This window comes from Syngnathus floridae, chromosome 12, assembly GCF_059516105.1.
Source record: "Syngnathus floridae isolate MCC-2025c chromosome 12, RoL_Sflo_1.0, whole genome shotgun sequence".
Classification (NCBI taxonomy): domain Eukaryota; kingdom Metazoa; phylum Chordata; class Actinopteri; order Syngnathiformes; family Syngnathidae; genus Syngnathus; species Syngnathus floridae.
In genome coordinates, this window is record NC_142424.1 from 8,733,809 (window position 1) to 8,759,546 (window position 25,738).

General features: G+C 39.7%; 3 protein-coding genes across 9 annotated transcripts; 2 read left to right on the top strand and 1 right to left on the bottom strand.

Moving 5' to 3' along the window:
* Positions 1 to 533: 533 nt before the first annotated feature.
* kcnv2a (potassium channel, subfamily V, member 2a) lies at positions 534 to 7,099 on the top strand. Its single transcript, XM_088391762.1, has 9 exons — positions 534 to 810; positions 1,195 to 1,311; positions 1,752 to 1,930; positions 2,014 to 2,185; positions 4,245 to 4,445; positions 4,725 to 4,979; positions 5,060 to 5,176; positions 5,250 to 5,375; positions 5,605 to 7,099. The coding sequence occupies exons 1-9, from the start codon at positions 655 to 657 to the stop codon at positions 5,941 to 5,943; spliced, it is 1,662 nt and encodes a 553-aa protein (XP_088247888.1). The 5' UTR covers positions 534 to 654; the 3' UTR covers positions 5,944 to 7,099.
* pum3 (pumilio RNA-binding family member 3) lies at positions 5,913 to 24,849 on the bottom strand. Of its 6 annotated transcripts, XM_088391757.1 has the most exons (21): positions 24,727 to 24,798; positions 16,317 to 16,379; positions 14,029 to 14,208; positions 11,804 to 11,871; positions 11,686 to 11,721; positions 11,431 to 11,589; positions 10,757 to 10,955; positions 10,557 to 10,632; positions 10,379 to 10,472; positions 10,078 to 10,144; positions 9,732 to 9,906; positions 9,485 to 9,588; positions 9,335 to 9,413; positions 9,143 to 9,241; positions 8,647 to 8,700; positions 8,388 to 8,468; positions 8,163 to 8,305; positions 7,796 to 8,018; positions 7,572 to 7,659; positions 7,218 to 7,308; positions 5,913 to 7,064 (listed from the first exon to the last, which is right to left on the bottom strand). In XM_088391757.1, exons 3-21 carry the CDS (start codon positions 14,190 to 14,192, stop codon positions 6,941 to 6,943), a joined length of 2,124 nt encoding a protein of 707 aa, XP_088247883.1. In that variant the 5' UTR covers positions 14,193 to 14,208; positions 16,317 to 16,379; positions 24,727 to 24,798; the 3' UTR covers positions 5,913 to 6,940. The 6 variants fall into 6 exon arrangements, with proteins under 6 accessions (XP_088247883.1, XP_088247882.1, XP_088247887.1 ...); XM_088391756.1 differs by having other exon boundaries at positions 11,431 to 11,721; positions 24,727 to 24,803; XM_088391761.1 differs by lacking the exons at positions 14,029 to 14,208; positions 16,317 to 16,379 and having other exon boundaries at positions 24,727 to 24,849.
* On the top strand, positions 12,811 to 25,644 carry LOC148389973 (cilia- and flagella-associated protein 44-like). 2 transcript variants are annotated; one of them, XM_088391749.1, is made up of 34 exons: positions 12,811 to 12,902; positions 13,356 to 13,494; positions 13,816 to 13,978; positions 14,361 to 14,463; positions 14,531 to 14,747; positions 14,814 to 14,928; positions 15,026 to 15,190; positions 15,278 to 15,433; positions 15,512 to 15,559; positions 15,853 to 15,952; positions 16,357 to 16,451; positions 16,850 to 17,044; positions 17,264 to 17,374; positions 17,492 to 17,644; positions 17,769 to 17,951; positions 18,143 to 18,285; positions 18,359 to 18,638; positions 18,767 to 18,822; positions 18,993 to 19,155; positions 19,266 to 19,396; positions 19,639 to 19,844; positions 19,913 to 20,057; positions 20,156 to 20,333; positions 20,432 to 20,673; positions 20,841 to 21,042; positions 21,126 to 21,329; positions 21,501 to 21,693; positions 21,766 to 21,867; positions 21,954 to 22,084; positions 22,367 to 22,483; positions 22,586 to 22,787; positions 22,860 to 23,020; positions 23,127 to 23,261; positions 23,872 to 25,644. In XM_088391749.1, the coding sequence occupies exons 2-34, from the start codon at positions 13,412 to 13,414 to the stop codon at positions 24,133 to 24,135; spliced, it is 5,142 nt and encodes a 1,713-aa protein (XP_088247875.1). In that variant the 5' UTR covers positions 12,811 to 12,902; positions 13,356 to 13,411; the 3' UTR covers positions 24,136 to 25,644. The 2 variants fall into 2 exon arrangements, with proteins under 2 accessions (XP_088247875.1, XP_088247876.1); XM_088391750.1 differs by having other exon boundaries at positions 12,845 to 13,494.
* Positions 25,645 to 25,738: the final 94 nt, after the last annotated feature.

Genomic DNA, 25,738 nt, shown 5'->3' on the forward strand with positions numbered 1-25,738 from the left:
TTTATTTTATTTTCTTGACTACACCAGCTCTCAATTGTGGCAAGGAAATGGGTTAACGCAGTGCAAGGGTCACCATTTTATTAGGTAAAATTACTGCGATATATTTTTTCCCCTCCATCCTCCCTGCCCCTGCGGGGCACAAGGATATCTCTGGTGTTTCCCCCGAAATATATATATATATATATATATATATATATATATATATTTTCCCCCTAAAACAAACTCCAAAAAATCTTCAGGAAAAGCTGATAACCCCCTCGGTGTCTGCATGAAAAATGCTGTCCAGAATTTGGCATTTTTGTTTTGCAGAAATATTGCCATGTTAAAATAAGGTATTTTCACTTTTCTCTCAAATAGTCCTTTTCAGTGCCTGGAATTTATTTATTCATTAAGGATTGCTGTAAGACGTCTCATAATTAAAGTCATCCTGATTGGTCATGTTATGATGGCTTGAGTGAGAGACGAAGGATTAAGAGATGGATGAGAGAAAGGATAATTCCATCTAAAACATTAAGAACCCAGATCATCGCAGAGCAACTTCACAGCTCAACCGTTTGTCAGAAGCTCTCTCTCACCATGCCCTCCTGCCTGAAAGAAAATTCATCCCACGAGTTTTTTTGACAAAATCATTTACTTTAGCATGTCAATACCTTCATGTATGAGAATCGAAGCATGTTGAGACGCCTCCGAGCTCGCAGCAGGAGTTTGTTTCCCGGATACAAATCAGACAGCGGAACTCCAGTCTTCAAGGAACCAAGCAATTTTGGGAATCTGACCAGGATCCTTGTGAAACCATGGAATTCTATGCAGGTCAGACAATTAAGCTATTCATATTTTTTTTTGTTTTTTTAAACTTAGTTTTAAAGTACATTTTTAGAGAGATCATGGGATATGAGGTCTTTTGGACTATGGTCAAATTTTTGTTTTTAAACAGAGGACATTTTTAGTGCAGTTTGTGAAAATTATTAGAATTAAGTTTCTGTCATTTGATTTTAATACATTCGTGTAATTTCATCAAAAGGGTCATTGATTCATGTTAATGATTTTCAGTTTGCCTGATTTAAAAATTAGTCGAACATTCTCAAGTCCAAATATTCGGCATACTTTACAGATGTGAAGATAACTGTGATAATGAGTCAGTTTTATTGCCTATTGTATTTGATATGTTTTGGTCACCTGACTATATTTGTGTAGGAACTTGGCAAAGATGTTTATGATCTTTATGCCGAGGATGAAGAGGATGCATCGCCACCTCACACACTGCTGTCGCCTTCAGAGCACTTCACGCTCAACATCAATGTTGGTGGAACGGTAAATTTTCTCGTGGTGAAAGCCAGATTGTTCCGAGCCATCAGTTTTTATTCAATCTGGCACCAAACATGACATGGACACAATCAGTCATCGTATGCTTTCATATGGAATCTTTCAATTTTGGTGAGCTTTCTGTTTTGCCATTTTCAACAGGAATGAGGTTTTATTTTTCAACTTGAATATACCAAAAATTGAGTGTCCTGTTTCTCCACATCAACTCAGAAATGATTTGTGTACCATATAACAAATTTTGACATGGAAAAAAGTACTTTATTTTTTTTCCCCCAAGTAACTTAGAATAATCACAAGTCACTTCATAAGATTGCTAATTTTTTGAGCTACCAAAACATATACCAGTATTGAAACCTTCACTTTTTAAAACCACAGTAAATTGTTCAACTAGGAACAGGCCTTGTCGATTTATTTTTTCTACGTTTTAGGTGTACCACCTGCCCTACAGGTTAGCTGTCAGATATCCCAAAACACGGATTGGCCGCCTTGCCACATACACAGACCATAACAGGAAGCTGGAACTATGTGACGACTACATTGTGCACAACAATGAGTTCTTCTTTGATCGGGACCCTACTGTTTTCCAAAATATCTTCAACTTTTATAGGTACAACAAGTTGATGCGATTGGACCCAATTGAAGTAAAACACGGCCCACAAATATCACACTTTTCTTGTTCCTTCTGCCAAGGACCGACGTGTTATGGATTAAAGATGAGCTCTGCCCTCGTACCTTCTTGGAGGAGATCAGTTACTGGGGGGTCAGGCTCAAAAACAGCCAACGCTGCTGTCGCATCTCATTCGAGGAGAGGCAGGACGAGCTGAACGAGCAGCTGAAAATACAGAAGCAGCTTATGGCAGAGGTGGGTCAGGACCCTTCAGTGTCTCAGTTGTAGTCTGAGGAGGAAATTGTTTCACATTTTTATAACTAGGAATGATTATATCATAAGCCAGAATGCCAAATAAATCAATTGCCTTAGAAATTCAATGTCTAAAGAGGCAGCACTGGGTTAATTGAAGAAAATAAAGGGTGTCAAACTTGTTTTTCCTTTGGAGGGCCATTATAACAGTCAACCCAATTAAATGCATGAACTTAAGTACAGTACATGCTACTTAACAGATAAAGGTCTTTGAAATCGGAGAAGAGTAAAAACTGTTCAAAATAAAAAATAAAAAAGATGGCTGGATGCTAATAAAAATTGATAGCAATGTCTCTATTTTTTTTAAAAGTGAAGCCAATTTGCAATTTTAGTATTGACATATGAAGTCGATGCACAATTTGTCTTCGTGGGCTGAATATAATTACACTACGGGCCAAATTTGGCCCACGGATCCAGAGTTTGACAACACGGCTCTAAATTGTCCATGAGTGTGAATGATTGCTTTTCTAGACATAACCTGCGACCAATCCAGGTTGTACCCAGCCTCAGGCCCAAACTTGGATGCGATCCTAATGAGGATAAATAAATGTCAATTTATAAAAATACGAGAGCAAAATGACAGTTACTCTATTGTGACTTTTCTAGCTGTGGTCCTTCCACTGTTCTTGCAGAAAAGGTCCAACATTCATCAACGTACAGTGTAATTGAAAAATAAGTGCTTCTTTGTCGTTTCACTTGTAAAGTGATTGTGCTGCTGTCACATACAAAATGTCATACAAACCAACCTTCCTCTTATACTGTCCATAAAGTCATCTCAAGTTCCCCCGCCCAATCCTAACCCTGCACGTAGGCTGTTTTTCATGTTGAAAGCGCGTGCTGACTGATAGTCTGACCTAAATCAGATTTCCTCTTGACAGATGGTGTGACGAGAAAGGGCCTCTTCTTGGCACACTTATACCAACATGTTTCCTTCTCACAAGTCCTTGCGCTGATAGTTTGTCATAACACGATTCAGATTGACCTTGATGTGAAGAGATTTTCACCATTTTAGTATGTTATTCCTACTTGGCATTTGAAAAACAGTTTGCAAATTAAATTATAATTTCTTTCAAAATGTCTGATCACAAAGCCTGCTGTCTTTTACTCTCTTTACATTTTACCAGACATAAATTCCTTGCAGCATAATAAAAAATTCTATGCTGAATAATGTGGTGATATCTAATGTTCTTCATATCAAATTAAGAACAGAGACCCAGTCGAAATACAGTTTAATGAAAAAAGTCACGTTAATCATTTCTGCCAAATGAAAATAGTTGGAGGCCATCATTCACAGACGAAATTATCTTGCAACCCCAATAAACGGGTATCAAAGATTATAAAAGAATAACAAGAAAAACGTATGGCAATGCAATAAACGGTGTTAATTTTCAGTCCCTCAGGTTAGTTGTCAAGTGCTTTTTTACAGACTTTGTAAAATAGCTTTTTTTTTTTTTAAATTAAAGCTAAATTAAGAAAAATTAAATGTAACTTTGCACTTTTTACACAACTTACACTTTATTAAAAAATTTTGTGCCCAAATTTTTATATTTATCCTTTGTATATTTTGCATGTTTTTAATGACTTTTTTTTATTTATTTTTTTACACACCTTTTTGTTCAATTTTACAAATTCACTTTACAAACTGACATGATGCATTGCTGCAAAAGCCTAAATATGTTTGACCAGATTGGCCTGGAACAATCCGGCCATCCAGAAGTTGTCCCAAATTTCCCAGTTGCCAAACATACTGAGGCATATGTAGTCAAAACAATCCTTTCCAAGGCTATGTGTTGGCAATAACAACCTGACACCTGGAAATGTGGCCTTGTGGCGCTCAAGGATCAGCATGAAAGTGACGTTCGATACCTTGCTTTTAGAACATCATTAATATAACGATAATACAATTTCCATTTCATCGGACGTCACAGTTTCCTGGAAAGTAATATAACCTGCTTCTATTTTGTAACCCTGTGCAGCCTTTCACCAACATTTTTTTCTACAGGTGGAGATTGTGGCATTGGAGGAAGATGAGGCCTTGTATCAAAACATGATCTTTGGACGCACCCGCTGGAAGATCTGGAACATGATGGAAAAGCCCTTCTCCTCTGTTTCTGCCAAGTTGATGGCTGTTGCATCTGCCATGTTTGTCCTGATCTCACTGGTTGCTATGACGCTAAACACGGTCGATGAGATGCAGTATAAGGTGTGAAGGGGGAAACTGAGAATAGACATCAACACCGACAAAACATTTATGATTGCATTTAGATGCCACATTAGTGTCTGAGCATTTTTGTCTAAATGAAACTTCTCAACTGACTTCAACATAGCACCAAAAATGCCACAAAGTGGCAGTGGAAGACAATTGTGTGAAGAGAAATGTAATTTTGCATTATTTCCAGCAGTTGAATCACTCAAAATTATTTGCATTGAATTTTAAGTGATATGAAAAAAAAAATACTGCTTCTCTGATTTTATGTTCCAGACGCCATCAGGACAGCTTAGCAGCAGGTTCTACGGAGATCACGTGGAGACTTTCTGTATCGCTTTCTTTACACTGGAGTACATTCTCCGCTTGCTGTCTACGCCCAACATCAGAAGTTTTGGACGCAGCGTCCTAAATTCTGTCGACCTGATTGCCATATTACCACACTACCTGCAGATTGTCCTTGAGTGTTTCGATGAAGAGGATACACATATGCATTCTGGAGACATTGAAGCCATGACTCGTGTTGGGAAGGTAAAAGCAGCACTCGGTGACTGATGAGATTATTATGACATTACATAAGGAAGCAGACTAAATATGGGTTCTCTCTGTAGTTGGGTCAAGTTCTGAAGATTATGCGATTAATGCGGATCTTCAGGATCCTGAAGCTGGCTCGTCACTCAACAGGCCTCAGAGCCTTCGGCTTCACACTGAGACATTGCTACCAGCAGGTCACATTCTACATGTACCTTAATGCTCCTCGGCCAGACCACTTGTAGTCACATCATTTATTTGTGTGTTTAGGTGGGCTGTTTGCTGCTCTTCATTGGCATGGGGATCTTCATGTTTTCAGCCATGGTGTACACAGTCGAGCGTGACGTTCCTAACACAAATTTCACCTCCATGCCGCTTGCGTGGTGGTGGGCAGCTGTGAGTCAATACTACCAGTAATAGCCTTAGTAGGTGTTTTTATGATCGTCAAAACGAAGAATTATGCCTGATGAATGTTTCAATTCGGGCCGATTCGAACTTGGTCACCAGCAAACACTTGAATATTGAACATCCTAACAAACCGAAAGCAAGTTCTCTCTGTAAAAGCTGATTTTCACAGCTATTGTTAAAGGATCTCACATAATCTTTGTGTCTCCAATCCCCGCAGGTAAGCATTTCCACGGTGGGCTACGGCGACATGCTCCCAGAGACCAACCTGGGCCGTGTCTTTGCCTTCGCCTGCATCGCCTTCGGCATCATCCTCAACGGTATGCCCATCTCCGTCCTCTACAACAAGTTCTCCGATTACTACGGCAAGCTCAAGTCGCAAGAGTATGCCGCCATCACCAAGGCCCGCGGCGACGTGCAGTTTGCCCGAAGAGCTGCCAAGAAGTTTGCAGAATGTTATCAGGACAGCCTTCATTTGAGAGTGTCACGGCTGCAGTGTCAACCGATTGAGACAGAAGAGGAGAACACTAATGGCAGAAGGCTGTTATGGCTACATTGACCACTCATGCCCGTGATTTTTATTTACAATTACAACCTTACAAATCACCTTTGACCCCAGGTAAATTGTTGGACTCTTTCTTAAGGTGAAGACGTCTTTTCCCAACTTTGTAATGGCATCTTTCCTGGGTGTCTGCAATAGACCAGGACTGACTTTCTTCTGCCTCACACTTCTAAATGTCAAATTGTCTGGAGGAGAACCAATATTGCAAGTGAGGCATGTCTAGCAAGAGTTTGCAAGCATGCTAAGAGTACACATGAGGGAGATACACTATGAAGGCGAGTTAATGTGTAATGGAGACAAGTGTGTGATGCATGTAGGCGTCACAGGTGCTAACAAACTGCCATCTTTACATGCAATGAATTTGTCAACATTTCAAAGACAACTGTAATCAAAACAATTGAAACTTTACATGAATATAAAAATCTTATCTCATTTTACAAAACTTATCTTACCACTGGCATGTCGAGCCATACTGCATCAACCGTTTATGAACCATTAACACAGAGCAACTGGTCTTTATCGTGTTCTCAAGTAGAACAGCAAATGCAAAGCAAAACTATCATGTAACTTATTAGGTGTAAACCTCCTTCTTTGCTAATGTGATTTGAGGTTCATCTCCAGGGCACAACATTTTGACACCACTAATGAATTCTGTAGTAATTTGATGTCTCACTCTTTGGGTCCTAAGAGCATCACTTAATCAGGTCGTCTGTCCATTTGTTAAACCGGATTAAGCTATTGACTCCAGAGATTATTTTCAGTGATCCTCAAGCGGAAGACCTCAATTAACTTTGGAGTATAGATGTTTACAAATACTCAAACATCAGCCGAAGTTGATGTTCTGTGCTCTCTCTCTCTCTTTGAGACACTTTTCGGCATTAAACATTTTGAAATAGTTTTGATATGGTCCTCATCAGTTTCTGGAGCAACACAGTCCTACTTCCAGATCCAAAGTGATGCAGAGTGTCACAAGCTGTTTGTATGACAGGTTGATCTATTTTTTCAAGATTTCCAGCAGGATTTCAGCTCCCTTGCTGCTGCTGCCACTGTCAAGCTCAAAGTCTTGTAAAGCTGTCTTCACATCTGCCACCACAGACTTGTCGCAGCTGTTCAGAAGGCTGTAGAAAGTAAAGACAAACATTTAAAAACATTACATCTTGATAATGTAATTTTCTCCTAGGAATGGTATTTAGAGCATGGTTTTGAATCAATTATCTGACAGTGATGACAACACTCAACAGTAACTTGAGTGGGGGAAAATACACACGGACCTGCAGAGTACCATGGCTCCTCTGTTGACTTTTCCCCAATTCTTCAGTTTTTCTATTCCAACAGTGTCCACCAAGATCCTGGAAAAGCGCTCTGGCAGAAGGACACAAAGAAAAGTTACTCAGCATTCTGTCAGCATTGGCATAAAACTCAACAAATGACCAAGGATGCGTTTTTTGTACTATGACTTCTATAGGGTGTGTTGATTTTCTGTCAAAGGATTACGATTAAATCAAAATGCAAATATTGAAATGATTAAATATTGAAAATAAATATGAAAAATGGAAATATTATATTTTATCTAAATATATTTAGACAGTGATGTGGGGAAAAATGCATTGCTTCAACTTAGTCACCTTCTTTGCCAGCCTCAGCCAGAGTGACATCCTGCTCTATCAGCCATTTGAGCACCAGATGCCCTGCAGGATGTTCTGCCATGTGAAGCTAGAAAAAAAAAGAAATGAACGTTTGACCCACATGTGCAAACAACTTCACACGAGCACTTTTTTGTGCTATTTTCAACACATGTTGGTATGTAATGATTTTAAATGCCCCAAAGTCCTCATTCATTCCCCCTGACCTGTCCTTCAACACCTCCAGGCACTAGATCTTGATTGGCTAGCTGAGCCACAGCTGCCATAGCAGGTCGCAACTCGCCACAGGCTGACGCCAGGATGTCGCTAACTGTCACGCTGGTGGCTTTGTCCATAACCATGGCGGCGGCATTGTCACGGAGATAATTCAGCAACTGCGGGGAAACAACCTCAAGTAGCTCCTTCCTTCGAAGCGCCGTGTCCTTTTTACTGGTGCAAGAAGAAGAGGTCGAGCTGGGTGTTAAGTTGGTCACTTCTTGCTTGAGGACTACAAACTTCACCATCAGGTAGGTGTGAGCAGTAATACTTAGACATGCCAAAAGTGACTAGAAAGAATGGTTTTCCATGTCTGACCTGTGCGCATTGCCATCTCCTTTTTCCAGCACCTTGATGATCTCAGGCAGCAAATGAGCCGGGTCTCTGGGGCTCAGCAGGTACAACAGAACCTTTTTGCCATACTTGTTACTGATGACCTCATCCAATGATGACATGAGCTCCTGGACAGGTGAGATACATGCCACTTGATCATGTTCACACATTCAAAGGGGTAAAGAACTCTCAAACAAATGTTACACTTACGGACAACACAGCCTGTTTGACAAGTTTGGTGTCATCCACACAGTCAAATATAGCGAGAAGAACCAGGTGACCAAACTCCCCCTGAGGACACAACAGTCTCACATTCAACCCGCTATCGCATCAAGACTGATTCTACAACATTTAAATCATATAATTTGTGCTTAAGCGCTGCAAGAAAAGTGACACCAGGTTAGCTAAATGTGACAGTGGGTAAAAAAAAATAAATAAATAAATAAAAAAAGATTGTGTGAAAACCCACCGTGGCAAACTTCACCATGTATGTCTTCATTGTTTTGATGATGACTTTCCTGTCCTGAAAAAGAAAAACCTCGGGCTCAAAATAAAGAACATGGTGATATCAGACACAAAATGTGGGTTTTAAAGTGCCGAGTGCCGAACCTGCACTAAAACCTGTGATGCATCTTGTCTGATCTTTGAACAAAATTGGCCAAATTATTATTGCACATCATGCAATAATACTTGCAGAAGCCAAATTATATAAGGAAAGTGTATAGAAGAAACTAGACAAATTTTACAGTCAACCTAATAATTCACTGGACTGTGGACCCGGGCCCTGGTGCAAATAGCAAAAATCTGTCTAATTGCCTAAAGGCGCCAAAAGAGGGCAGCAAAAACAATCTAGTTAAAGCATTGATTTCAGTTCTACTTGTTTCCTTCACAACCACATTCCACCAGATGTGCCAAAGCAAAACTGTTATGTTATTTCTTTGGTCAGTGCATGTCAGTGTGTTTACCTTGGTGGTGCCGTGCCACAGACAGTGCATGGCCACTCGAGCTCCATCATGAGTGTGAGCCATGTAGACTACTGCCTCCCTTATGGACTCAATCATTTCCTGTTCACGGTGATACCATACACCAAAGAAATAGGTTCATGAGGGACACAGTCAGAGCAACATGACAACATTACTCGAGAACATTACACTCACCGCTCTCTCTTTGGCAGGACTTAACAAGAAAAAGTCCAGGAATACTTTGTGGACGAGAGAATGTTTGATGACCTGCTCTCTGAAACAAACCAAAAGTGTTCTCAGCCAAAGAATGAAGGTGTATGATGAATTCATTTTGAATTGACTTACTTCTGTGCCATTGGCGTAAGAATTTGCTTCATATCATTGATGATATGGTGCAACTTGTCCGGGTTGGCTTCTACGACCTTATCGATAGTGTTGCACACCGAAGACTGCACGCAGAGAGATAAAGATTGACAACGAGCAGCGGCAACATCGATTCAAGTCCACACAGTTGGACGCATAAAGATATTTTGCATTTTCATCATAAATTCAAACAGTTCTTAGGTGCGTTTTTAAGCTTCGGTTTGTGTACCTTACAAATGGCGAAGGCGTTTCCATACAGTTCCTCGGTTAGCATGAGTCTCTGCGCAAGCACAGCTTTGTCGTTGTAGGCGTACTCAATGATGGCCGAAGCGGCAGCGTGTCGAAGCATCGGTCGGACGTTACCCTTAAACGTTTGCATCACAGCTGCCACCAGCTCCTTATTCCTGTAGAGGCAAATTCACTAAGTCACCTGCTCATAAAAATATAATGGAGACAGTGTTCTCGTCTTAAGGCATTACAAGAATTTTCACGTTTAACAGAAATCTTGCGCAACATGGTTGTGATATTGTTATGAGCAAACAATGTCAAAATGGGACATCAGCATAGCAACTCACCCATACATCAGCAACTTTTTCACAACGTGCTTGCCGTACTGCGACTTACACAAAGCAACGACATCATCTGCAGGAGACACGTGACGCCGTACATTAGCAAAGCCAGTATGTTTGATAAACAGCAGAATTTGTTTCACTTCCAAATGCACACTGAGAATACCAAACTGCCCCTGTTCCATTTTGAATATAATTTTCCTCATAGGAAATAACGTGTATTCAGTTGTTCGCAAAACTCTTAGTGTTGAAGTTTGGCTGGATGGGAAACTATACAAGACAGATAGCTCTAGTTAAAATACCTCACCTTTAAGGGCGTCAAACACTTCTTGTCGTTGTTCATGACTACCCCATTGGATAAAACACTGCAGCACTCGCACAGAGTCATGCGCGTACGCCATCTGGTGGCGGGAGATAGTGGGACTTAGCGCATAGACAGTGCATGTAAATGGCAAAGATTGGTTTTCAACAACTCCGACAAATACCTCTTTGTACTTGCCCCTAATAAGATCATGAAGGTCCTTCATCAGCTTCCTCTTCAAATCGCTCTCACACTTCTTCCTGTGGACATGCACATTGGACACGCAACGAATTGTTCATATGTAGATCATGTTTGCCAAACAAGCACCACACAAAGGACGAGTTTGAAATTCACTTGTGTGAGTACGAGCACGCATCTACGTACATCCTTAAGTCTCCCCACACTTGTTTAGCCTGATTGATTATTTGGTACATGTCCTTTCGATCTGCTTGTTGTCTGCTTTTCTTCAGGTCTTTTTTCTTCTGCAGCCTGTTCTTCTTCAGCTCTTCATCTGTCTCCTGTGCTCCCTGCTTTTTCTTCTGTGGCTTGAACTCTGCTTTCTTGAACCTCTTTGCCTGAGGACCTGGTCACACATGAAAACAAACTGATTCTAAATGTTCTCAAATGGAAGCGTGTGGCAACTGTTGACATAGGAAAAAAAAAAAAAAAACGTGCATTGCTTTTTTTATGAAATGTGAGCTACAATTTCCTAATTCATAATTTTTTGGGCTTAGCTAAAATGGTATACTTGGGTCCCTCCCCCATTATGTCCACATCACAAAAAATGAACAGTCTACTGCTGTAGCCTTTTGCTAAGCAGAGGGGTCTGGGCTTCCCTGCTAAAGCTTGTGCCCCTGAGACAAACGTGAGTGAGTGAGTGAGTGAGTGAGTGAGTGAGTGAGTGAGTGAGTGAGTGAGTGAGTGAGTGAGTGAGTGAGTGAGTGAGTGAGTGAGTGAGTGAGTGAGTGAGTGAGTGAGTGAGTGAGTGAGTGAGTGAGTGAGTGAGTGAGTGAGTGAGTGAGTGAGTGAGTGAGTGAGTGAGTGAGTGAATTCCTTACCTCCATCATCTTTTGTATTGTCTCCTCTTCGTTTGTCAACAGGGAATCTTCTCTTAGGCCCTTTTCCACCTTCGCCTTTGTCGATTGATAATTTTCTCTTGGAGCCTTTTCCACCTTCCCCTTTACCACTTAGTAATTTCTTCTTTGGCCCTTTCCCATCTTTAACAAATGTATGTTGTTTCTTGGTGTTATCTCTACTCTTCCCCATGTTGCCCATCATATCTTTCTTGTTGTATGGTTTGAAAGGCTTTTTACCAGGTGGCCTACTATTTGGTGCTTTCCCAGAAGAATCTGTAGAGAGAGACATATAAACACAATAGGTTCAAACTTAAGACATGAGCATTTGGATGTTTAACAGTGTTTCCAAGCTTACCCTTGCCTTTTTGTTTCAACTTCTTTCCTCCCTTGGGGGAAAGGGGCGATTTAGGTTTAGCTTCCATCCTGCAGAGGTGATAGAAATATGATCTTAATATTTGATAGGATTGATATAATGAAATTTTTTAATATAAATTGAACTGCCTGAATTAGCCAATTCAATATTGAATACAATGGAAAGTTATGGAAAATCTGTATCATAACTAGTAACTATTAACAAAAAGTTACGTGTGTGTCGGAGGGGCGGATATAACCATTAAAGTAAATAAACGATGTAACGAACTAATTTCTCAGGTAAAGGACATTTTAGGGAATTACAGAAGAGAAACTGACTTGTCGCCATTTTTATCTAGTCTACACTACGGGTTTAGGTTACACTTAAGCGAGCATTCCGGCGATCAAAATTACTAAGCTTTCAAAAAATGCACACATATAATCTACAAATACTAAAAACAACGCCTCTGTCAATGCTCGTCGTTTAACATGTTTACTTACGTTAAATGCTAGGACACGGACACGCCGCTTCTAATGTCCACGCGTGTTTTACCCCTACGGTTTACGACACTGAAAGTTCCAATCAAACTCGACGTTTGCTACCGTAAAACGTTCGTATCGTTACGACAATGCCGTAGCACAAAATAAACGACCCGAAACTTTTTTTATTTTCTCCGACTGAGCCAGGATCCACAAACGCAGTTCACTATATGGTCATTAGTTTCCTTAAACATTTTCATGCTTGTTAAAATTGTTTTGACATGTACTTAAAGTCAGCAAAATACTTTTTAAAATTGTTTTGACTGTTACTTAAAGTCAGCCAAGTCGTGCAAGGTTGCAATCAATGTATAGATGATTATCAAAAAAGTACCAACAAATTATCAATTGATATGTAATTAAATATTTCCTTTTTAAAAAAAAAAATCTGGTGTTCTTTAAATAATTATTTTTTTTAAAAAAGTGTATGGGGGAGGACTACAGTAACCAACAGGCTTCGTAGTGTTAGCGGTGTCTCCCTGTTGCCTGGCAACGGAGGCAACGGAACTGGACATTGGAAAGTTTGGACATGAGACACGCTAAAATTGCAACGATCAAGTAAAAACGTAAGCGCGACCTACCATTATTTTGCCAGCTTTTAATATGTTAGCATATGACCAATAATGGAATGACTGTTTTTGAGTTATTCTAGTTTTGAGACAAGGAGTGAAGATGTCTACAATACTTCCATTTTACAATGCCAGTGAAAAGGGTGACCGCACACACACTAAGCATGAATGAATTATGCGTTGTATTATGTAAATTGGAACGATTGAAAGCAATATGACAGACGAGTAAATTAAAGAGACTTTAAATATATATAATGTAACGATGAATTAAATACATTTAAATATGAATAGTATAAAATACAGCCAAAAACAAATTAAGTTGGTTCAACCGCCAGATTATTGGACCAAACAAGTGTAAATCCTTAATCAAAAACAGACAATTGTTACATCCATTGCTATAATGGTGATCATGCCTTCTGTAATCTGAAACTTTTTTTTTTATTGTCACAGAAGCGACCTGTGATCACATTGCGATATCTGCTGGGGGCAAACAATTTCCTGCAGACATGCATTACAAATACGACCAGCTTTATTCAAGACCGTTCATCACACCCGGCTCCGACATCCCAGAGAACCTCCTGAATCTCTCGTATCTTTCATGTATACCTCTGCCATGGAGGCCATTAGTTTATCTTTGTGTGCACAGCCATCTATGAATTAGAAGCTCTAGATTTATTAATAATTATTATTTTCATTAATTATTGAGGCCATCACAGGATGCTGCTGTTGACACCCTTCTTCTTATATTTTCCTCATAACAACAAAACTAAAGCTAAACAATCATGTCTTAACCAATCAGTTTCCTTCTCTAGGGACATAGCTGTTAGTATAAAACTTTAATTTTACAGTGGCTCTAAACTTAAAAAAAAAAAAACATGAATATGGACCCTTGATTCAATCTTTTTCTCAGTCACTCTTTTGGCTACGACTGTAAGCGCAGAGCAAACCTACTGCTGCTGAAAGACAGAACACTGATTTTTATTGCAGGTCAGATCCTGATCCTGCTTGATATTTCCACCAAGCAGCAGACATACATCCGCTCCCGCAGTGGAAGTGGAATTGGTTCGATTGGGGTAAGAATGGGGGGGAAATAAATTATAAGGCAACAAATACTGTGTACAACCTGAATCCTAGTGATAGGAGATCCCAGATGATGCCACTGGCCCATTTGGTAGCAATGTCTCCCACCTCTTCCAGGACATGCGCGAAGTTCTGCAGATATATTTCCAGCAGACATTTGGTTCTGCCACACCTGGCAGGTGTCCTCATTTGAGCACTTGAGGTCATAATCAGTTGATCAAGTCTTTGCAGTCAAAGAATATATGCTGTCATCACTAATTAGGTCATTCACAGTTTTTCCCCAAATCCTGGCAAAATAGACTCCATTTCTTGCATTATCCCTGGAGTGCATAAATAATGTAGTGAATGGCTGGTAATTAAATTATGTATGTATAGGTTCACCCAAGCCAAGAGTATTTTGTTGTGGCAGAAAAGGGGGAAAAGCCCATCGTGATAATATATGAGTATTCCTCACTACAAGCATACCGTATTCTTAGAGGTAAGCAAATCTATATCTGTGTTGTATAATTTGGTGTTGCGCTCATTTGTTCATTGGGTGTGTGTAGATGGTGCAGAACATGCTTTTAGCTCTGTGAGCTTTAACAGTGATGGGAGTCTTCTGGCCACTCTGGCCAGTGCACCAGACTACATGTTGACAGTGTGGAGGTGGAGGCAGGAGGAGGTAATGCTCAGGTGTAAAGCCATTTCTCAAGAGGTTTACCGAGTGAGCTTCTCCCCATACAACCCTAGCCTACTCACATCATCAGGATCTGGACATATCAAGTAAAGGACACAATTCTAACAGTTCTTTCACTGTCCTTTTATGATTTAAATGTTGTCCCTGCCTAGGTTCTGGAGAATGGCCAGCACATTTACAGGTCTCAAATTGGAAGGACTTATTGGTCATTTTGGCAAAACTACAGCAACAGACATTGAAGGCTACATGGAACTTCCCGATGGAAAGGTTTGTTTCCTGCATTTCTAACAGGTTGGGTTTATTTAAGGAAGGTAGTGTGGCTCAAAAACAATGCAAGGCTTTGACCCATGTGCATCTTCTCAAGGTGGTTTCTGGCTCAGCCTGGGGTAACCTGCTTGTCTGGGATGGAAATTCTATCAAAGTTGAGATCTGCAGCAAGGGAGGACAGTGTTGTCATGCAGGGGCTGTCCAACCGTTTGCCTTGGAGGATGGACAACTGATGACCTTTGGCTCTGATGGAGTGATCCGGGTAAAACGGAAATAATTGTCATAACTGAAGGGCTGCAGTGGTCCTGTTGGTTCAATAAGCCATTGTGACCACGCTTTGTGCCTGCAGGGCTGGGACTTTGAAACAATCAACAATGCAGACAGTAGCAGTGAAAGCGGAAAGTTTGAAATGGAGCCCATGAATGAGATGACGGTTGGGCGCCACGTATGTCTCTCCTCAATCGTGAAAACCTCCCAGCCAGACTCGATTGTTTGGTTTGCTCAGGTCACCACTCATCTCTCATGAAAATGCACAAATCGTACCTCGAGGAATAATTCCAACTGGAACTCTTTTATTTTGTAGGATTCCAATGGCGCTATTTGGAAACTGGATCTTTCATTCACATACACTGTGAGGCTCATTTGCACAATTAACAAAGCAATGTTTACCTTGACTTTTGAATCGGATTAAATTAAGGATCATGTTGAGTGAACGGTAAAACAAGCTTTTTTGACCAATCACCCTACACATTGTCACATTTACATGCTAAGAGGCACATTTCCAAATCGGGTCTATTTGAAGAGTTGGGCACCTCCACACCACTTTCTGGAACGACTGTAAACAAATTGTCTGGTCTACTCTAGTAACTACTCTACAGCAATTGAACAGGATTGAATGACTTTAACTAAAATCTTCGTAAACAGACTCCTGATCCAGAGTGCCTGTTATCCTTCCATGCCGGACCAATCAAGGGTCTTGATGTGTCAAAGAAAAGTCACCTTATGGCCACCACTGCTCTGGATCGTGAGTCATTACTTCTTCTTTACTGAATGCTATTGTTTTAATTTGTTTTTAACTTTTTAACTCTTTGTAAAATGACCTTGAGTGACCTGAAAGGCGCTTCTAAATTAAATGTATTATTGTTGTTTTTATATATTTTTTCCTTCTATACTTACATACTATGGACAAAATTATTGGCATGCTTCCTGTTGTGTTCTTTTGATGAGGTGAATGATGAAATGCAAATATGTTTGTACTCATTTACCTTGTCTCAAAGCTATCCATCTTCCTTTTCAGGACAAAAAGTATCTTTGCTTTTGTCAGTTAAATACTGTTGTAATGACCACTGAGTTTTTGTTGTTGTTGTTGTTCTTAATTGAAAGGATACCAGCGATTGTCTCCAGTATTCTGGGTATTTCCTTTTCCAGGTTCAGTCAGAGTCTTTGACTTTCTGGCGAAAACAGAACTAATCAGTAGCAGATTCAATCAAGGTGGAACTGCTCTTCACTGGGCACCACCTTCTGTAAGTAAAGATGCAGTAGTACAACTTCATTTCTGTAAGACAGAACAGCTGGTTTTGTCCAAGGGGCTCACCTCAAGGGGACCACTGCTTTGGTGGAATCTTATTTTATTTTGCACTGAAGGAGCATAGACCTATATTTACTATATCTATTTTGGGAATTTCAGCTACATTTTACATAATTTGGATGGGTAAATGATTCACAAAATTTGTTGGAAAATAAACTAGGTCTAAATAATGAATCAATATCATTTTTAAAAATGTTACAAAAATGTTCCACTTCCAATTATGCAGACCACCTTCAATACCGCCACAATCGCTAGATGGGCACAGACCACCGGTTGACAATCCCTGACGCAAGACAGTAATGGAATAAATAACCTCAAATATTTTTTTTGCAGGTGAACCACAGTGGAGGTTTATTGGTGGCAGGATTTGAAGATGGGGTTGTTCGCTTACTGGAGATTTTTGACCCCACGGGGTTGCACAACAATAAAGGAGATGCCCACATTCGACTCAAACAGGCCTTCAAGCCACATAATGCCACTATAACATCAGTTGCTTATGAGTACAATGGAAAAATATTAGCCACGGGGGTAAGTACGTTGTTATAATCTTTTTAGTAATTATAATATTGTAAATAATTTGCTTACAAGACTTGCAGTGTACTTCATTGGAAAAGTTTTATCTCATTTGGAGTGGGGACAAAATCTCACACAGTCACTAATCTGATGATTTTTTTTGTTTTGATTGGCTGTCATGATGGGAGCCCTCCTCATTTAAATTTTACATTTTAACTTAAAAAAATCTTTCAGAGCTCAGATTGCACGATATTTTTCTTTACTGTTGGAGAAAAATATGAGCCAATCGGCTTTGTCCATGTTCCTGGACCAGTACAATTACTCGAGTGGTCACCTCCTTCCCATGTAAGTATGTATTTGAAGGAGATTCTATTTTGCATGTGCAAAACACATGATACACAGTACCTATTATGATTCTTGCACAGCATGAAAGCCAATGTACCATTTTCTAATCTTGTACAGCATGAAAACAGGTTGCTAATACTATGTCAGAATGGTCATGTTGTGGAGGTACCATGTCCTGATGAGAATATCCTGAAGCCAACCAAATCCTACCAACTGCTTGAACTGCCTAGAAAATCCTTCTACTTCAATAGCATCAAATCACAAATCAAGGTTCTGCTTCACGTCTATGATTTCAGCATATGTCATTAACTATTCTGTTACAACAATGTTTCTTGATTTCATTTAAATAATCAACAAAACTTTAATAACTTGCAAATATATCCATGCATTGTAGAGAGAAGAGGAAATAGCAAGATGGCAAGCTTTAAAAGCAAAGCAGCAAGAAGAGCAAGAGGCGCATCGAATCATAGGAGACAAGACACTGGAAGAGGAGTTACCCCTTATTTTCATCAGTAACCCTCGCAGTCCTCTTCACTGTGGTTTCTACTCACAGCCTGGCCAATTTTGGCTCTCAATGGTACACACACATGAAATCACGAGCAATTTGTTGATCGGCAGATCTCTCCCAACACACCGATCAGCCGATACGCCCGCGTTTGCAGAAATGAACTCCAAGAATAAGATATTCTATATTATTATTCTATTCTTGGATTTATTATCGGTTCTAATGTATATCTGCCTCATTTGCTTTAATACTTTTGTCTCCAGGGAGGGTCTGACTCAGGTTTCTTGTACCATTGCAAATTCTCTGAGAGTCAGGATGAGGATCCAGACCAACGTCAAGACAAGCCATTTGACTACCTGACTGTCCTCAATGCTGATGATGATGCTATTTGTTCGGTCACATTCAAGTATGATTACTGCAGACACTAAAGTGAAAATACTTTGTAGTGACCAGATTATGTTTGGTTGTTTTTGTCACAGCTCCAACAGGCAGCTCATGATATGCGGAATGCACTCAGGCTCAATCAGAGCTTATCCTTTGGATCCCGGCGATCACGCTCTAAAATCCATGCAGGCGTACTGGGAACTGAGTATCCACGACAGCAATTATGGACACTTGCGGCATGTCTGTTGCAGTCATGACGACCAGTTTGTGCTTACAGCAGGAGATGATGGAAATATCTTCTCCTTCAACTTGCTTTCTCATGAGGAGCTGCAGAAAGGACTGGGAAGAAAAAGGGCCATGGTTCCTTCTCCAAGGGTTAGTCATATATATATATATATATATATATATTTTTATTTTACAAAGAAGCTTTCTTTTGGATCCATTTATGTTGACATGCAGATTAGTGGTTTAATAGAAAAACAATATTGTGATCCTTCAACTAGGATGGACTTGAGAATGAGGATTTGGCTCAGGACATCGATGACCCAGCGGCTGATAGGTTGAGTATGAATCAATTTTCAATGGATATCACCTTCCCTGGACATCGGGAAGTCATTGTATGTGGCCTTGAATTGTTTCCCCCACAACGCAACTAGATTTTAAATATTCGAAAACTCAATTGAAGTATAAACCGCCACACACATTAATTTAGCTGGGAAAATGTCCTAGCATAGAGATGGTCAAACAGAAGTTGGAGAAAGACAATCAGTGCAAACAAGCTGAGAAGAAGAAATCGGACAAGCGGAGAAGGCTGGCTGAGATTCAGAATACATTCAAACAACTGCTGAAGGACAACCTCGAGCTGCCAGAACATTCCCGACTCACACTTACGGTACAAAAACATATACACGGTAGAACGTTGTTAATGAAAAAGACAAATCTGAATTGAGACTGGGTGAAAGTAGATTGGCTTTTACGGCTTTGTGATTTATTTGTAAGCAGGAGCTGCAGCTGGACAAGTGTTTTGCAGAACAGGCTGAGAAGGAGAAGACTCAGAAATTAAAAGAAGTCCAAGAACAAATGAGTTGGGAAGAACAACACTCCCATATAGCTCTAAACAAACTACAGCAATGGTATTGACCGATTACTAATACGGCTTTCGTCACGGTGTGATATTCCACTTAAAATGCTTTTCATTTTAGTGTCGATATTTTCTCCACAAATAGTAAGATCATTTTTCTCGTGAACTTGTTACTGGAATTTCCTCATGCACATTCTTAGAAAACACAGATTTTTTTTTTCTTAACACACTACCAAATTATAAAACCTACAAGATGAAGCATTTTGTAAAGACTTGGATGTATTTTTCTTTCAGGTTCAATGTTTCCCTGGAATCCAACATAGTCACAGTATTTGCAATCCACTCTAATCACAGAGTTTCCACATACCATATTCCACCACTTTCTTCAGTACAGACTCATCAACAGAGCAGTTATAGCGATAACAGCAGCAATAAAAATGCTCCAGATAAACGCAGGAAATCCAAAGATCAAGCTGTAAAAGACAATCAAGTAACAGATGGTGAGAGAACAATTAGTTTTAGTAGGGAAATACGGTACATTAACATCCCGCTCATGTGTGCTCACCAGAAGAGGATATCCCACACCCACTGGTGACTCGATCGTCAACGGTAAAGCTGGCAGATCGGCAAGTAGAGCGGCTCAGAAAGGCCGCGGAGAAAGCTGAACAGGCAAGGGCCAAGATTGAAAAGAGGAAGCAGGAATGGGACAAGATGTAAGTGTAGTATCACTGCAGATCTTTTTCAGCACGAAAAGCCACGACCCATGATTTGTACAACTAACACAACGCTAACCATTTTATTGGTATCTCAGTTATACAGAGAAACCCAAAAAGAACTGCGAAGACCCATACGATGTGCAGGCCATCTGTGAAGCCAAAGCGAGTATTGGGGACTTGAAACTTAAAACAGACAAAAACTTTACTGTAGCAAAACACTTAAGAATGAATGCAGATAAAAAGAAAGCAGAGATGACACACCTGGAGGGCAATGTAAAGCGCACACACACATTTATCATTTAGATTTTTAAATTTAATTTCTAGATGACTACTCATGAGATTTTTTTAAATAATTGTATCCATCCCTCCAGATACGTGAGAAACAAACTGAGATGAACAGAGAGATTGTGGCCTTGCGAGACTCCAAACTTCTCCTGTTATCCAAACTGGGAGCCCTAGCTAAACAGCTCCAGAGGGTCCAGAGTTGTTTGCCATCGCAACTCCACCGCCACCCACCCCCGCTGCCCACTATACGATGTGAGGAAGTACCAGAGAAGAGCCAGCGATGCACCCGAACCATTCTAGAAAGATACAGAGCGCTGAAGGAGAAAAGGTTCTGGAGCCACATTTCATATTTGTTATCAGTCTCAATATCTAACATCTACTCTTGTTCAAAGTTTAGTTCATGGAAAAGACACGACGATCAATTTTTTTGCACTCCTCTAAAAGTGATTTGTTTTATTATCATAAAAACATTTATCGAAGATGTACCTGCTACAGGTTTCAGTGGACCGAGCAGGAGAATCAAGAGAGAGCCACAGATTTCCTGAAGCAACTGGAAAATGTAATTGAGGAAATGATGGAAGCAGAAGATGGGTTAATTGTATCTGCTGCCCCTGAAGAAAGAGAAGAAGAGGAAGCAGCACAACTGAGTAAGGAGGAGAGCAAATTGCTAGACATGCAGGATTGTCTCCTGGAAAAGGTCTGCTATATAGTTTAGTTTTAGGTCACAAATAAATGAGTCATTTTATGATTTGAAAATGTATTCATTTTTTTAATTACTAGATGGAAAGCATGGTGAATCAATTTGACAAGGAGCACCTGATGTGTCTTCAGAAGGTACAGATGCTAGATTGGAGGTTAAATCTTGGCAACCTCCGTCAGCTTACACTCTATCAGGAGCTCCTGCTCCTCAAGGAAGTGGCCAAGACTGAGGAGATTTTGCAAGATAAGCTCAACACACGTGTGAAGGAGGAGAACAACTTGAAGGTGAGAAAATTGTAACCTGTTTTTTTCTGTGTATTTTTGTACGTTTGTTTATTTTATTTGTATTTGTTTATACAAAATTGTCACCTGTGGTGTCTCACCATTTATTTTTTTTCTGTATATTTTTGTACTTTTGTTTATTTTATCTGTATTTGTTTACACTTTTGTCAAAAGTATAAGCTGGAGGAGTGTAAGGAAGAGCTCGAACTGAAGTATAAAGCCATAACTGAGGTGCGGGAGAAAGAGAAGGCTGTAACAAAAGCCTTCCAGGCGTCGCTGGGTGACGACAAAAAAATTGAAGAATATCTGAAAAAAGTTTTCAGAAGAAAAATAAAACGCACCAAGAAAAAGGAGCAGCCAGGTGAAGGTGAGAAGAAGACTCACCAAATATACATAAGTGGGAGTGATCTTGATTTCATGTTCCAAATGTATTTTGCAGAAGAAGAGGATGAGGACGACTTTGACAATTATGAAGACTGGGATGGCGATGATGATTGGGATGCAGTGGAAGGAGAAGCTGCTGTAGAGGAATGCCCTCTAGGTCAATGTTGCTGTTTTTTTAAGCCTCCTTATTTCTGTTTTGTTCATGTGTGTGTGCGTGTGTACCTTTTCTACTTTTGGTCACAGGCTGTGAGCCAAAGTTGTTTGAGCACATACTGCATTTACGTGAACGTCGACTGGACCTGGAAGAACTGCTGACAGATGAGAAGAAAACTGCTGACGCTCTTGAGAAGGAGTGTGACTGCCTTGTGAAGAAGGTGATCATAAATGTAACATAGGACAAGATTTAATCACTTAAAATAACCTTAATTAGTCCCCCAAAGGGGAAATTTTGTCATTTCAGTTGCATTGACAGATACAGGAAAACAGAATATAATGTGCAGGACAAAAACCTACATTGCTTGGAAAAGTAATAATTGAACTTTTTCACATTTTGCCTCCTTACAACCACAAACCTCGATGTTTTTAGAGATTATTGACCCGATTTTTGTGGCGATTTTGAACACAAGGAGAAACATGTCGTTTGTTTGAACCTCCAGCTCAAATCAGTAAAAATCAGTCGGAAGATGGTAGAGGATGATTTGGAGCAAGTCAACAGGGAGAAACAGCAGAAGATGAATCAACTAGATGTTGTGGTTCCTCTAAGACTACAGCAGGTAAAGAGAACTGGGGCAGTTCACTGTATATTTTGAGAAAAGCAACACATTCTTTCAAATGATTTTCTGTCACCATCTACTTTGCTTTCCCTTTTCTTTAAGATTGAGTATGATGTCACAGTTCGGGTTCCTTCAGACCTCCGTCCGGCATTGGTACTGAACAGGACAGAGCTAAAATGTCTGCAGGAGCGAGTGAAGCAGCTGGAGGTTGAAAAGCACCAGCATATCGAAATCTACAATCAAGCCAAGCAGCAGCACATCAGGCTCATTCAAGAACGCAAGGACATGAACAATGAGATCCAGTGTAAGACCCGAATAGATACATAACCAGAGAGCCTTGATGCACTAATCAAATTGTGTTTTGTGTTCAATGTAGCGCTAGAGAAGCTTTGTAATCAGCTCATGATGAGAAGGTTTGGGAGAGAGGTTGATCTGGAAGTTCTGCAGACGCTGTCCGGTAACAGGACCGTTGAGGAGCTGAAGCAGGAGAAACTCCTTCAAGAAGCTGCATTTGCCAAAGAAATCAAAAAGTGGGATGTACGTGGAACTTTATGTGTGTTGGTTTAGGAGTGCATGTGTGTGAGTTTTACTAGGATTGACAAGAATTATTGTCGATATTTGTTTTTGTGCATACACTTCTTAGATCAGAGTAGAAAAAGCTCGTGAGGCTCTGATGGAGAAGACAAGGAGCAACACAGAGCGACTCGTCCGCTTGAATAGTCTCTTTGAGCAGAAGAAGGAGCTGGAGCAGAAACTCGATGCAAGACAGAAGAAAATTGTAATTTGTTTTGTTGAATGTTGTGATTATTGACATTACACAAGTAAGACGTAAGGTATACTCATTATTGAGAGACAACTGGTTCACAGGTCACAATTCTTATTTCTGCATACAATACAGTAATCACATCCGACTTAGCATTGTTTGAAATGCTGCATTTTCAGACAAGAAACAAAGGTAATGGAATACAGGGACTTAAAGCAGACTGATGCATTTTTACCACAATTTAACAGTTTCCAGGCATTTTAATAAAAAGCCTCTAAATTTTAGAGTCTAACCTTTTAAAGTCTAAAAGGTTTTCATTAAAATACCCCAAGGATTAAGATTCACTTTACAACATTCACACGAGTTTTCTTGCTGAAATTAGTTTCTTTAAAGTAGTCTCCTGTCTCATGCAAAGCCACCCCTAAGCCCTCGTCCCTGCATACACCATTAGATCGATGGAGAGTATGGTTTACATTACCATGACAACTAGTAGGAGCAAAACTCTAAAAACTGTCTTCTTGACCCTTTTGCAAACAATACTTATCAAGCATTTACCCAATGCAATTTTAAGCAAGCTATGAAGACATTTTCTTCCCTCTATCATCTAATACATGTGTGTTCTCAGGGCAAACAGCTCCAAGACAGCAGCGGGCGAGATGGCAGACATGAAATCTTGAGACTTCAAGAGCTGGTGAGAAAGCAGTCGCAGCAGATGGAGCATCTCAATACAGAAATCAACCTCCTTTCGCTTAAAGGAGCCCACGCCCATCTACCAAGCCACGCGAAGCTGCCTCCACTTGCTCATTCACACAACCCAACAATTCAAAAACACCTGAGAAAACCAGGTAAACCAAATTTTGATAGAAAAGACACAAAGGTGTACAACTGAATGTATGCCAAACTACAAGTCAGAAATTAAATTGATACTTTTAAAATTAATATGCCCACATGCTTAATAAGCACATAACCAACTGTTGGAATTTTGTAAAGATATACAAAGACACATTTTACTCAATATATGAGCACTATGAACGTTAATATAAGAAGCAAATGATTTTGTGTGCAGACATGTCTTTTTGTTGTGTTGATTAAATGATTGAGAAATTAACTTTTAGATAGTCCTCCTTGCAGTCAGTAACGTGAACAAACTTATTTGGGAAGAAATTGTTCTTGATGCTACATCTGGATGATTTATTAATAATACTTAAATAAGAAATCCCTATTAGGTTTTTTTTTTTTTGTTAAGTTTACACATTTATCTCTACAACATGTTTCCCACCACCGCCGTGGTTGAAGACATTTTAAAACAGAGAAGTGTACTTTATCCTCATGGGGTCATTGTGATCATTGCTTTTTGCCCACTAGTCGGACTTCACTGCAAACTCTAAGGGGCGCTTGATTAGTGGTAAAAACAGCAAAAAAAATTCACCCACTCCCTTTTTAGTGCATCGGAAGCTTACACGAACTATGCAGGACTCACCCTTTTGTTGTAGCTCGAATCGTGTTTAGGTGTCTTCACTGAATTTCGATGTTGATCACTCCCATTCTTTAGTTTAGTGTTCCTCTCCAGCTTTTTATGACGCTACCTGTGACGTCATAGACGTAAGAACATACGTATGCGCGCGTCACGACTTCATTGATCCATTCGCTTTTCCTCTCACGGGGAAAAACGTTTGAAAATTGAACCGGATCAATCGATTGAAGCTGTAATTGTGAAAATCAATACTAAATTTTCATGCAGTAAATCTTCAAGCGCCATTTTTTTTTATATTAAGCTATTTCCTGGCTGAGCATGCGCCCCGTCAGGTTTTCCCTTTTTTTATTCTAAACTTTCCTTTCAGAAAATCTTTGATTATTCAAAAAAAGAATCAACTAAAATCAAATGAGATACCAGAACTCATTGAATGATTTGAATTTACTGCTTGTTAATAAAGTTATCCATCTATTTTATAACCTTGACCATGGCATCATCATTGGGTTAACTGGTAACTTACAATCACGTCCCCTGTATTTTATTTTATTTTTTACTTTTGTAGTTTGTTTTATAAGTTATCAAGAAAATTTGTCAGACTACAAAAGAAAAAATATATGACGACTGGACGGGAGTAGCTTTGAGTTTTACTCCCTTTTTTTCTAGAAAAGGCATCATGAGATTGAATGTACACTGCATTGTTGTAATATAGGTATAAATTTGACTGTCGTCTGCCTGCCACTTGTAAATTTGGTGGAGAACTGATTTCAAGGCAGCCCGGTTTGGTCTTAATGTACAATATTGTTTAACAGTTCTACATCATTATGCTGCACAAGGAGACACAGCTAATGCTTACATGCTTACTGTTATGACCTACGTACAGATATTTACTGTAGTTTGATATTTTCAGCTGATTGTGTAACTTTGTAGTCATTGGGATGGTTCAAATTTTTTTTTATTCAAAAAAAAAATTATTTCCACAGTGCTTGGCTTTAATTGTCTCTTCTGCCTCACTCCCGCT

Excerpts from the sequence above, each read along its gene's own strand:
- kcnv2a (XM_088391762.1), top strand. The coding sequence starts at position 655 with ATGTATGAGAATCGAAGCATGTTGAGACGCCTCCGAGCTCGCAGCAGG. Across the intron at positions 1,931-2,013 it reads AATATCTTCAACTTTTATAG|GACCGACGTGTTATGGATTA; the intron begins GTACAACAAGTT and ends CCTTCTGCCAAG. Across the intron at positions 5,177-5,249 it reads TGAGACATTGCTACCAGCAG|GTGGGCTGTTTGCTGCTCTT; the intron begins GTCACATTCTAC and ends TTGTGTGTTTAG.
- LOC148389973 (XM_088391749.1), top strand. The coding sequence starts at position 13,412 with ATGCATTACAAATACGACCAGCTTTATTCAAGACCGTTCATCACACCC. Across the intron at positions 14,929-15,025 it reads TGGAACTTCCCGATGGAAAG|GTGGTTTCTGGCTCAGCCTG; the intron begins GTTTGTTTCCTG and ends CATCTTCTCAAG. Across the intron at positions 18,823-18,992 it reads GATGACCCAGCGGCTGATAG|CATAGAGATGGTCAAACAGA; the intron begins GTTGAGTATGAA and ends AAAATGTCCTAG.
- pum3 (XM_088391756.1), bottom strand. The coding sequence starts at position 14,192 with ATGACCTCAAGTGCTCAAATGAGGACACCTGCCAGGTGTGGCAGAACC. Across the intron at positions 10,956-11,430 it reads CAATACAAAAGATGATGGAG|GTCCTCAGGCAAAGAGGTTC; the intron begins GTAAGGAATTCA and ends ATGTGTGACCAG. Across the intron at positions 8,701-9,142 it reads TGTGGCACGGCACCACCAAG|GACAGGAAAGTCATCATCAA; the intron begins GTAAACACACTG and ends TTTCTTTTTCAG.